Consider the following 12556-nt stretch of genomic DNA (forward strand, 5'->3'; position numbering starts at 1 on the left):
GACAGCACAGCCTGAACTGGCACCCTGTGGTCCACGACTCCTGCGGGCGGGGTTCCGGTGCGGGGGCGGGACACAACACTTTCCTTGCTCGCTTATTGGTCTTCCTTGCTGACGGGCAGGTAGGCCTAATCAGCGGACGAAGTAGGTGAAGAGCTGCTCTGAAGCATTTTAGTCAGAAACAGCTATTTGTGAAGGCAAGCAGTTGCAAAGCAAGGAGGGCAGTTGTCCTTTTGAGCACTCCTAAGGCTCGATCATTTGTTATGATCCTCATAGTTAAATGTCTTTGCATAGTCAATGAAACATAGATATCCCGCTGGTACTCATCGTTTTCTTCCAAGATCCTTCTGACATTGGCAATAACGTCTCTCTACTGCCACGACCTCTTCTAACCTTAGTTTGTGTTTCTGGTAGTTCTCTGTCAATGTACTGTTCCCCTCGTTTCTGGATAATCTTCAGCAGGATTTTGCAGGGATGCATCCTATCTCCATACCTTTTCAACCTATATGCAGAACAGATTATCCGGGAGGCTGGGCTCTATGAGGAGAAATGTGGGGTCAAGATTGGTGGACAATTTATCAACCATCTGCGTTATGCAGATGACACAACCCTGCTTGCTGAAACTGAAGAGGACCTGAAGCACCTGCTGCAGAGTTTCAAGGACTGCAGCCTACAATATGGATTGAGGCTCAATGTCAAGAAGACAAAGATTCTTGCCACTGGACCAACTGGCAGCTTCAGGATGGATGGTGAAGAGATTGAGATTGTACACAGCTTTAGTTTGCTTGGCTCCATAGTCAACAGTCTTGGCACCAGCAGCCAGGAAATTAAAAGGCGCATTGCCATGGGAAAGTTTGCTGTTAGGGACCTCTCCAAAGTAATGAAGAGCAATGGTGTCTCTCTGGAGACTAAGGTGCATCTGATACAGGCTATGGTCTTCGCAATCACTTGTTATGCATCAGAGAGTTGGACAATGACCAAGGAGGATAGAAGGAGAATTGATGCCTTTGAGCTGTGGTGCTGGAGAAGAGTATTGAGAATACCATGGACTGCTAGGAAAACAAAAAGATTTGTCCTGGAAAGGGTTAAACCTGGTGGCTCCTTGGAAGCAAGGATTCTGAGGCTCTGTCTAACATACTTTGGACATGTTGTGAGGAGAGACCGGTCCTTGGAGAGGAACATCATGCTTGGGAGGGTGGAGGGACAGCGTAGGAGGGGAAGGCCCTTTATGAGGTGGATTGATTCAGTGACTGGGATAATTGGGATGGGAGTGTCAGAGACAGTGCGATTGGCACAGGACAGAGCGGAGTTTAGGGCTGTTGTACATAGGGTCACTATGAGTCGCAGCGACTAGATGGCACATAACAACAACAACAACATGGTATTGATGATATTGTTCGATAATTTCCATACTCTGTCGGATCACCTTTCTTTGGATGGAGATAAATATGGATCTCTTCCAGTCAGGTGGCCAAGTACTTGTCCTCCAGATTTCTTGGCACAAATTGGTGAACACATCCAGGTCAGCTGCTGTCAGAAACCTTTCCATAGTACTGAAAAGCAAAAATGCCAGTCTAGAGACTGAAGTGCTCCATGGTCTTTGCAATTACTTGCTATGCGTCAGAGAGTTGGACAATGACTAAGGATGACAGAAGAATCAATGCCTTCGAATTGCGGTGCTGGAGAAGAGTCTTGAACATATCCTAGACTGCCAAGAAAACAAATAAGTCTGTCTTGAAGAGGGTGAAACCAAGATTTTCCTTGGAGGCAAAGATTTTGAACTCCATCTCACATACTTTGGGCTTGTGGCTAGGAGAGATTGGTCCTTGGAGAAGGATATAATGCTTGGAAAAGTGGACAGACAGCATGAGAGAGGAAGATCCTAGACGAGATGGATTGATGCAGTAACTGAGGCAATGGGAGTTGATGTGTCTAAGTCAGTGAGACTGGCTCAGGACAGGGCAGGGCTCAGGGCTGCTGTACCTAGGGTCGCTATGGGTCACAGACAACTCGATGGCACATAACAACAAGGCTCATTATCAGTCATCACTGAAATATTTAAGGAAGCAGCATATGATAAAGAGGTGATGAAAGACGAATTTCAAGCTTCGTTGAAGGCATTGGCAAAAGCTTCAGGAATCAATTAAATGTTTCAAATAACAGATGCAGCTCTGGACGTGCTCACCAGTCTGTACCAGAAAAGTCAAAGAACAGATATACCTGGCCAACTGACTAGAAAAGACCCATATCTGTTCCCATTCCCAAGAAAGGTGATCTAACAGAACGTAGATCAATATTGTTAATATCGGATGCAAACAAAATATTGTTGACAATCATAAAAAGCAGAATAGTACATTCACAGAGGGCTGCCAGAAGTTTAAGTGCGGTTTAGAAGAGGCCGGCACCCTTATTATTGCTGATGTCAGATGGATCTTGACTGAAAGCAGAGAATACCAGAAGAATATCTATTTGTGTTTTGACTATGCAAAGGCATTTGACTGTGTGGATCATAACAAATTATGGCTAAATTTGAAAAGAATTAGAATTAAAAAGAAAAGAATGAGAATTCCAGAATATTTAATCATATTTATTCAAAATCTATACCTCGACCAAGAACTTGTCCAAACAAGAGATCACTTCATGGTTTTACATCAGGAAGGGTGTGTGCCAGGGCTGTATCCTCTCTCTATACCTTTTCAGTCTGTATGCTGAGCAAAATCATTCAGGAAGCTGGGTTTTATGAGAAACAATGTGGCATCAGGATTGGAGGGAGATCATCAACAACCTTAGTTAGATGATACAACCTTGCTTGCTGAAAGTGAGGAGGATCTGAAGCACTTGTTGCAGATGATCAAGGAATACAGCCTTTAGTATGGATTACATTTCAACATCAAGAAAACAAAGCAAAACTCCTCCCCACTAGACCAATAGGCAATATCATGATTTATGGAGAAAAAATTGAAATTATCAATCACTTCATTTTGCTTGGATCCACAGTGAATAGCTTTGGCACTAGCAGGCAGGATACTAGGATACATAATATTGGGAAAGTCTTCTGTCAGGGATCTCTTCAAAGTTCTAAAGAGTAATTATGACAGTTTAAAGATCAAGGCGTGCCTGCTTCAAGCCAGCCTTTCCAATCATCTGCTATGCATCTGGGAGCAGGACAGTGAAAAAGGATGACAAGAAAAGAATGGATCCATTTGAGTTGTGGTGTAAGAAAAGATCACTGAGTATCCCATGGACTGCCAAAAGAACAGACAGATACATTTCGGAGAAAATGCAGCCTTGGAGGCAAAGATGGTGAGGCTTCATCTCACATATTTTGGACATGTTGTTAGGAAAGGCTATTACTTGGAAAGGGACATCATGCTTAGATAGGTGGATAGTCACCAAAGGAGAGGAAGACTCTCAATGAGATGGACTGATGGAGTGTCTGGCAATGAACTCAAATGTCTCAAGGATGATAAAGATGACGCAGCATAGGACAGAGTTCAGAGCTCTGCTTCACGGGGTCACTATGAATTGTGCTCTACTCGAAGACAGTTACCAACAATGCTTGCTATAAGTCACAGTCAATTTGAGTGCACATAACAACAATAACAGAGCTCAACTTGTTTCTGGCAGAGGCAGAAGGCATATGCTGTGACTAGGCCAGAAAGCCCTAGTCTCAGCAGACCTGCTCCACAGGGACTGAATTTTCACTCCAATTCTCAGCTCTAGCCTTAAGCATCCGGTCTCCTGAGGGCAACTTTCTAGGGCCATTCTCACCCCCTTTTTGGTCCACAGCCCTCCCCCTCTGGCAATGCCACTGCTCTCTGAACTGACCTTCCAGGTTCCTGGCACTGAGTAGACTTTTCTAACAAACAAATCTAAGCACATGCTTTCCTTAAAGCCTCAGTGCCCGCTCAGGCACAGGAGCCAAGATCCACTTTAAAGCCTGTGAACAAAGCATTTGTGATGAGTTCTTGTTTATGTTTCCAGCCATATCCCAGAGAGATTTCAGTCTGAACCTTTCTGCCTAGACTTCCTGGATGAGCTGCCCCTTATGCCTGGATGTTCCTGTCTTTGGCACCTCTACCTGTTGTGGACAGTTGTGACCTCATGTCCAGAGAGCCCTCTGCAGTGCACACACACTGCTCCCACCCTGATGCCTGCCTCCAGCCAGCATGCTGGCTGCCCCACACTTGACAACCCAGCACACCAACTTGGTTCATGGCTCGTGAACAATTCATTTCAGTGCAGGAATCATGTTGTGTTTTTTTTTTCCTGTGTATATCCCCAGGGTCTAGCACAGCGCACGGATAGGGACTTAATAAATGGATAATGAATGAATCGGGGTGTGGACTTAAAGGCTCAAAAGTAAATATGAATCAAAACGTCAGGCTGGGCTGAGGCATTTTTGTGGGCTTACCAAGGACATGAACCGTAACTTTTCCACCTCTGATTCTTCATAGCTAACACAGTGATCTTTTAAAAATATCTGAATAAATTCAATCTGACAAATAGTGATATTAAATCCTTTAGTTAAGATTCTATCACAAGCCTGTGGAACATCCATTCAGTCAATGGGGAGCAGGGCAGGTGGCCTCAGGGGTCAGTCACTGAAGAAACCAGGAGGGCTTAAAAGGGTGTGCTTGTGTCACAGACAAAGACACTAAATCCAAGAGGTGTTTACTACTATGAGTGTTGGGGGAGGGTGGGGTGGGGTGGGGTTCCCCCATCTGATCCTTCAAGGCTCTAGGGTGACTCATTCTCTTCAGGCTCTGGGGTGGGGCTGACATTTGTTTCCTGAGTCGGGTCCTGCTCCCCCTGGTCGTTGGCATCCCCAGTGTCTCCAACCACTACAGCCACATTCCTCAGATAATGGATATTGAAGCAGTTGATCTGTTCATCCCCTGGGCTCAGGGCACAGCAGAGGGCAGGGTCGCGCCAGGAGTTCCGTCGGGGACCACACAGGCCATCAATGAAAGTTGATTTCTAGGCAGAAGGAATAGAGTAAAGCAGAGGTCAGATATCAATACATGGGTTTCCAAAGTCCCCTCTCTTGGCTTCTCCTCTCTCCGTGGACCTTCTGGAGTCTAGAAATGGTGCAAAGCTGCCCCCTTGCTCAACTGAATTCTTCGCAACTGATAGAAACACATATTGGAAATGCCAGAAGCTTGCAACTCAGAGAAGGCATAATGGGAATTCAGGGGTGGGGAGCACTTTAGGTCAGAAATTAATAGGACTTCTGGAATCCAGGATGATGGCTCTTACTGGTGTTCATGATTTCTGTGCTCTGGTTTCAGGCATTACTGGGGAGAGTGTTCTGCCATTCAACACTCCCTCCTCTACTTTTTGGGAATCTGTGGTGTGCCCTCCCCATCTGCCATTCAACACTCCCTCCTCTACTTTTTGGGAATCTGTGGTGTGCCCTCCCCACACACTCACTTCCTCCTCGGCACAGCAGGCTTGCTCTGGAAAAGGCAGGTCACAGCATCGTGCGGTCATGTTGCGAATCAGCCCAGGAATCTGTTTACTGTGTTAGGGGAAAGAGGCAGGGGGCAGGTATCCCCAAGCATCAAAGTGGTGCTAGGAGGCCATGACTGTGGCCTTCCCAGGGGAGTCCCAGAGGAAGGTTTTTGGGAAGGGAAGAAAGGTTGGGATGAGCTAGACAAGACTTACTGCTTGCTGAGAACTTTTTGGTTTCCACAGAGATGGTCCATGAGGTTGGGTGTGACCCGGCTGAGGTCAATGGTCAAGATGTCCCGGTCATAGTTGGGGTACGGAGCTTGATGAGCAAAGCACTCATCACGGGCAGGGCTCGGTGGGTGGTGGCAACACAAGTGGTGGTGGGTCTTCACACCCTGCTCCTTGGTACAGTATGTATCGAGGGTGTCCTCCCACTGTTGACAGAGAGGTGGAAGTCAGAACACGGACATTTGGCTTCTTGCCTGGTCCTCTGCTTCCCTTATTGCCTCAGACTGAGATAAAGGGCTCCCAGCCTCAGGTTCCACATGGGGAAGATAAAGAACCAGGGGGAAGGAGGCAGCTGTGGACATTTGGGCCTGGGAAGGTGGAAGGGTCGAAGCAGAGATGAGGTTTGGATTTGGCCACGGGAGGAGGTGAACTGAAACGGTAGGCAGAGAGGGTCAGGGGAGGCCAGAGCTGGGTGGATGGATGCAGGCAGGCGCACGGGTGGTGCCACGGGTGGACGAGGTCAGGAGTGTAGGATGCAGGCTCGAGACGAACACAGTGGACGGCTAACAGTCACACACAGATGGGCAGGTGGAGGTGCTCACAGCGGGAAAGGTATACGGATGGACGGATCAGCAGGCTCAGAGGCTGGAGACGGGCAGGCAGGCAGACAGGCACTCAGGGTGCTGGGACGCCACTTACAGCCTTCTGAGCACAGGTGTGGTTGTCCCCCTGAAGGCAGCAGCGCTTGAACTCCCCCTCCAGCTGGGTGAGCGCCTGCAGCTGCCTTTCGATGGGGTCGGTGGCCAGCAGGTTGTGTGGCACAGAGCGGAAGCGTCGCAGACGGCAGATGTTCTTGACATTGTCCAGTGTGGGGACCCCCGGGGGGAATGGCAGCTTGGGCCCCGAAGTTACACCAGGCTGTTGGCTAGGGCAGGCCCGGAGCTGGTAGTGTGGCTGGGGGGCTTCCTTTTGGAAGCAGGAGAACCGAGCCTCTCCCTGCTGTTTGCAGCAGTAGTGGACTCGGGTCTTGACCGAGATCTCAGCCTCACAGAACTGGGTCATTGCATCCTCCCACTAGAGCAGAAGGGGAGGATCAGCCGAGGAAGCTCTCGTCCACATTCCTGCCCCCCTGACCAGGCTCCAGAAAAGGATCCTGGGCAGGCAGACAAGACAAAGAAAGCCAGGCTCTCTTCATCTCTCCTGGCCGGCTATGGAGGCCAGAAGCAGGGCTAACCAAAGAGACCTGAGTCTCTTCCACACCCAGGCCTTGGCCTCTATCCCTGAAGATACGCACATGCTGGGAGTCAAAGGAACACCCCGCCCCCCTTCCCTGGGATTAGAACCCTTACCACAAGCTTTGTACAGTCTAGGCGGTTTGAGTGGTTGCGGCAGCGGCAGCAGCGGTAATATCCAGTCTCCAGCAAATTAAGGGCATCCCCCTGGCGGGTAAGGTGGGAGAAGCCACTCTGGGGCAGGTTCCAGGGGCCGTACACCACGTGCTGCCGGTCAGGGAGGCAGATCTGGTCCAGGTTGTCTTGAGAAGGTCGCCCAGGGGGGAAGCCATCCAGCCGGTGGGCCCAGCCTCCTCGGGGTCGACCTCGCTGGCAGTGTGCGGCTGGTTTCGAAGACTCAGGCTCTAGATTCTGTCTGGAGAAGGAAACTGGCTTTTCTGGAATAGGGAAACACAGTAGGAAGGGGGGACATGTGGAGGAATAGACAGCTACTGGGACATGTGGGGAGGGATGCAAAGGCGCTGGGGTTCAGGGGAAAGGGGTGGGAGGATGGAAGGGAGAGAATTCACGTGTGGCTCTTACCTTCAGCCTGACTGGCTAAAAGAGAAAGAGAATGGGAACATGAGAGGAGACCCAGCCACAGGCCTTTGCTCTGAATCAGGCCCTGCTCACTCACTGCGCTGCCTCCCCTGCAGGCTTCCGACCCCTCCCTGGGTTCTGAGTTCTGAAGCTGAGCAATGGACAGACGGACAGACCGAGGCTGTCACTCACCCTCTCTCTGCGTAGTAAATCGGAAAGTCATCGCCTTCTGATATGGGAAAGGTGAGTCTACTAGGGTAGAAGTAGATGGGTCAGCACAGGCGCTAGGACACCCCCATCCCATGGTGGGATGGCCATCTCTAAAAGAAGGGGACCTAGCTAGTTTCCCAGTCATGAGTAAAATGCATGAGGGAGCAAGTAAAAAGAAAAATGCTATTTTAAAAAACGTTACATACATTTATAAAATAGATTATTAGTTTCTCAGTTTTAAAGAGGAAGAAACTAAAAGCTTAGGGAAGTGAATTACTCAAGGCTGCGTGGCTAGTAAGTGGCAGGGCCTCTACCTTCTCTGCCTCCAAATTTCAGGCTTCCAAGGCCACAGGGCAAGTGAGGGGCAAGGAAGTCACTTACCCTCTCTTTGTTCAATCTGGAGTTGGGGAGGTGGCAGCTCGGATTGAAGAGGGTGAGGGTGATCTACTGGTTGGAGGGAGGACATAAAGAAGCAGGGATCAGTGAGGTGTTAGAAAGCCCACTGAAGGGTGAGAGCCCAGCGCAGGAAGCACTCACTCTCACTGTTGATGGGGAGCTGGGGAGGGGACAGAACTTCCTCTTGGGCTTCCTGGGAGGGAGGGAAGGGCCTGCACTGCAGAGGGGGAGAATGGGAGTAGTGGACCTCCTTTCCCTATGCAGGGCAGGAGAGAGAGGGGGCGTTTTCACCATCTAAAGAATAGACTTTGGAGGGGTACCAGAGAGGTGTGTGGTAGGGACTTACCTTCTCTCTGTCCCTCAAAGTGAAAGCCATGCTGAGTTGAGTCAGGGTGGTCCCTGGGGAGGTTCTGGGTCAGGGGTGGGGAGGGAGGTGCCGCGTAGCCAACTAGAGGCAAGAGGGGAGACGTCAAAGACTAGTTCCTCCTGGGCTTCGAGTCCTTGTTGATCTCCCAAACTCTTTACCTTCTTCAGGGTTCTGGACGAAGTGCTGTGGATGCAGTACTTTCTGTCCTGAAGCCTTGGGGCCTGGGGAGAAGAAGAGAGTCAAGGATGGTTTTGAAGGGCTCCTTTCTGGACTTGAGCAAGGGACCAGGAGAGACAGTGGAGGTCAGTGGAGGGAAAGATGACCAAGACACTAGAACTGGTCTGTATTGTTTTTTTCCCCTGTGTCACTTCATCCAGCCCTCAAACACATGTAGATGTGACCCAGTTCTGAGAAAGCTTGTGTTATTCTGTTAGTTTCTGTTGTGCACCTGGCCCAAGTCTTTGGTCTACTGAACCCTGGATGTGTCACATGGAGGCCCTAATCTCCTGTGGGTATTGTTCCCTCAGGGCGCTGGATTCTACTCCCCACAGTCTCTCTCTTATGATGCTTCAGTAGTTTTCAGAGGAAACCGTCTGTTTGGACCCTCACTTGTCCAATGCCTCTATCCATCCAACCCCTGGTTTTCTAATCAGGAGCCCAGCCTGGAAGTTAAAGTGCCTTCTCTTCAGCTCTCCCAGCTCATCCCAGCTCAAGGTGGCTTAGGACCTGAGGGACTGAGAGTATTCATGACACCTGAGGCAAATCATAGCCACGAATGGGCTGAATCATTTACAGCTGATCTGCTGGCGCAAGAGATGAGAAAGAGGGAGACAGGGCCTTCCAGAGCACAGCTAGCCAGTCTCTCATGCTCCCTTTAGGTGTTCTACGTTAAGCTGAGGCACCAAAGTACATAAAGAATGTGTGAATGGAAGTGGGTGTCTGTTTCTGGTGGTTTACCTGGCCCTTTTGGATGGACAGCTCCCAAACTTCTTCCTGTATCAGCAACAAGTCAATCAAGGCTCCCTGGGTCAGTCAAGTGGGTTTGAGTAGCTTGTGGGCCCCTTCTTTCTCCCTATCCTGCATAGGGGTTTCCCCAGAAACATTTCCAGAGGCCCTTTGTTCTGAGATTTTGCCCACCCACTCAGTGTTGCCATTTGATTCCAAATTTTGTGGGTTTGGGCAACAATCTTCAGAAACTCCTCTTCTGCTGCCCTGCTCCTCCCTCCCTGGTTAAAGGCTCAGTGCCTCGGACCCACCCTCGGTCAGCTCAGTCAAGGTTGATTGGAGCATCATGGTGCTGGTGATGAGCTGAGAGTGCTCAGACCCAGGTCTGAGGCCCATGGCAGCCAAGGCCTTTTTCCAAGTGCTCATTCCAACCCCAACTCACCTTCCTCTGAGGCTGCAGAAATGACAGCCAAACAGGCCAGAACCAGGGTTGTTCTGGACATGGTCCCCATCCTTGCCAGCTGGTCACTGGCCACTCAGGAGGTGGGTCCTCTCAGGCAGATCTGGATTGGAAGGGCTGGGCTGCTAGGAGCCGGCTTCTCCGGTTGCTGTTACTGATGCTGTGAACTCGGGGCCAGTCCCTCCTTCTTATAGGTCTGGCAGTATCCCCGCCCTCCCTGGCTTCCTGCTGTGACTCAGTCCAAGCAGCTCCTCCTCTGGCAGCGGCTCCTCCTAAAGTCACCCTGAGGCCTCTTCAGAGGATTGAGAAAAATGGGGATGATGGGAGGAAAGGCTCTTGAGACCCCAGGAGAATCTGATTCTGAAAAGGATGATAGGAGCAATGTCTGGCATTTTCCCTTAAAGTTAACCTGAGGCCTCTTCAGAGGATTGAGAGGAACGGGGATGATGGGAGGAAAGGCTCTTGAGACCCCAGGAGAATCTGATTCTGAAAATGATGATACAAGTGATGTCTGGAACCTTACGTTGTGCTTCGGTTTCTCCCATATGCTGACTTGCCTGCAGAAAGGATGTGATAACCTATTGAATTGGGTTGAGGAAAACAGGGCACTAAGGAGTTTACAGGGAGTTCTGGTGGCCTCGTGGGGCAAGGAGTTGAGCTGCCAAGCTGAGGGCAAGTAGTTCTAATCCAACAGTTCTTTTGAGGTAGAAAGTTGGATAATCTCTACTTGTGTGACTGACAGCCTCTGAAAACCCACTTGAGGATTAACTATGAGTTGGTTCTGACTCAACAGCTTATAACAAGGAGTTCACAGTGGAGAAGACAACAGCTATTGCAGTGAGCTTCTTGACTGGACTGTCCCTGTTCAATGTTCCCAAAGCTCTGGGACAAAAAAGAGGGAGACAGAGTCTAAGTTCCTTTATCCTTCCTCTTGGGTGTGCCGTCATAGCTGAGCCTCCAGTGTGTTTTCAGAGGCTGTAAATCACATGGGAGGAGGTTGCCCATCTTTCTCCCACACAGCAGCTGGTGGATTTGAACTGCATACCTGTGGGTTCCACACTTCTTCTCATAGAGCCCAGCCTCCTGGATAATCTGTTCCGCATATAGATGACACAACCCTGCCTGCTGAAACTGAGGAGGACCTGAAGTGCTAGCTGCAGAAGGTCAAGGATTGCAGCCTTCAATATGAATTGAAGCTCAACATCAAGAAAACAAAGATTCTCACCACTGGCAGCATCATGATAGATGGTGAAGAGATTGAGATTGTTGACAGCTTCAGTTTGCTTGGCTCTACAATCAACTTTCTTGGTACCAGTAGCCAGGAAATCAAAAGACAAATTGCACTGGGAAAGTCTTCTGTCCAAGACCTCTTCAAGGTACTGAGGAGTAATGATGTCAGTCTGGAGACTAAGGTGTGGCTGATACAGGCCATGGTCTTTGCCATTACTTGCATTAAGACAGCTGGACAATGACTAGAGATGATAAGAGAGTTGATGCCTTTGAGCTGTGGTGCTGGAGAAGAGTCTTGAATATACCATAGACTGCTAGAACAAATAAGTTTATCCTGGAGAGGGTGAAGCCAGGCTGTTCCTTGGAGGCAAAAGTTCTGAAGCTCTGTCTGACATACTTTTGACATGTTGCAAGGCAGGATCAGTCCTTAGAGAGGTACATCATGCTTGGGAGGGTGGAGGGACAGTGCAGTAGGGGAAGAACCCTCGATGAAATGGATTGATTCTGTTACTGGGGTAATGGGGGTAGGTGTGTCAGAGACAATAAGGTTAGCAAGAGATAGCGTAGGCTTTAGGGCTGTTGTACACAGGGTCGCTATGAGTCGCAAGCAACTTGACGGTACATAACCACCACCACTACCACCACCTCGGGGTTTGCACCATAACTCCATACTGCTAAGTATAAGCTTGGAAAGGCCACCAGAGACCATTTAGAAATCCTTCATCTACCCATCAACAAATGAATGGATAGAGAAGCTGTGGTATATTCACAGAATGGAATACTATGCTGCATTAAAAACAAGGAACTCATGCAATATTATTCAAAATGTGTGGCTCTGGAGGACATTATGTTGAGTAAAATATCTCAGTCACAAAAGGACAAATACTGCATAGTGCCACTGTTGTAAAATGGGACTGATGAGAATTTAAAAAAAGAGAGGATAAATAATGTACACTGCATTGAAACAGATGAGGGAGAGAACTGTTTAAAAGGGATATATTATTGTCATGACATGAGTCCAGAATGAAGGCTGCACAGTGAAGTGGACTTGGGGGGATGGATTATATAGCAATGAAAGAATATTTCTTTTATTTTCAAAGAGAAGAGTGAACTGGGGGGGGAGGGGTGGGCAGGGAGAAAAGTGCAACAATAAATGAATGGAAATCCAAAATCTCTGTAAACTTTCATTAAAATTAATAATAATTAAAAAGAAAGAAAAATCCTTCCTCTCAGGAGTAAAAAAAAAATGGAGACACATACCTGGCAGTTTTTAAAATTTATTATTTTTATTTTAACTCACTATAGCTTCCAAACCTCTAGGTTCACCAAACCAAGACTCAGTTCAAAAAAACTGAGGGGAGGGAATGCTCTGAGGATTCCTGTTGAGTCCAAACTCTGCTGGTCAGGGTAGCTGCCACCTTATCCCCACCCTGGCCAGTTGAGGAAGGCTGTTAACTC

General features: G+C 48.8%; 1 protein-coding gene across 1 annotated transcript; it reads right to left on the minus strand.

Annotated features, from left to right (window-relative positions):
• Positions 1–4737: 4737 nt before the first annotated feature.
• ECM1 (extracellular matrix protein 1) lies at positions 4738–9920 on the minus strand. Its single transcript, XM_006902240.1, has 10 exons — positions 9851–9920; positions 8622–8684; positions 8404–8544; positions 8275–8279; positions 8082–8118; positions 7029–7348; positions 6379–6753; positions 5665–5885; positions 5431–5518; positions 4738–4977 (listed from the first exon to the last, which is right to left on the minus strand). Exons 1-10 carry the CDS (start codon positions 9918–9920, stop codon positions 4738–4740), a joined length of 1560 nt encoding a protein of 519 aa, XP_006902302.1.
• Positions 9921–12556: the final 2636 nt, after the last annotated feature.

The sequence above is a fragment of the Elephantulus edwardii genome, unplaced genomic scaffold (genome assembly GCF_000299155.1).
Source record: "Elephantulus edwardii isolate Elephantulus edwardi_28Jun2011 unplaced genomic scaffold, EleEdw1.0 scaffold00384, whole genome shotgun sequence".
Taxonomy (NCBI): domain Eukaryota; kingdom Metazoa; phylum Chordata; class Mammalia; order Macroscelidea; family Macroscelididae; genus Elephantulus; species Elephantulus edwardii.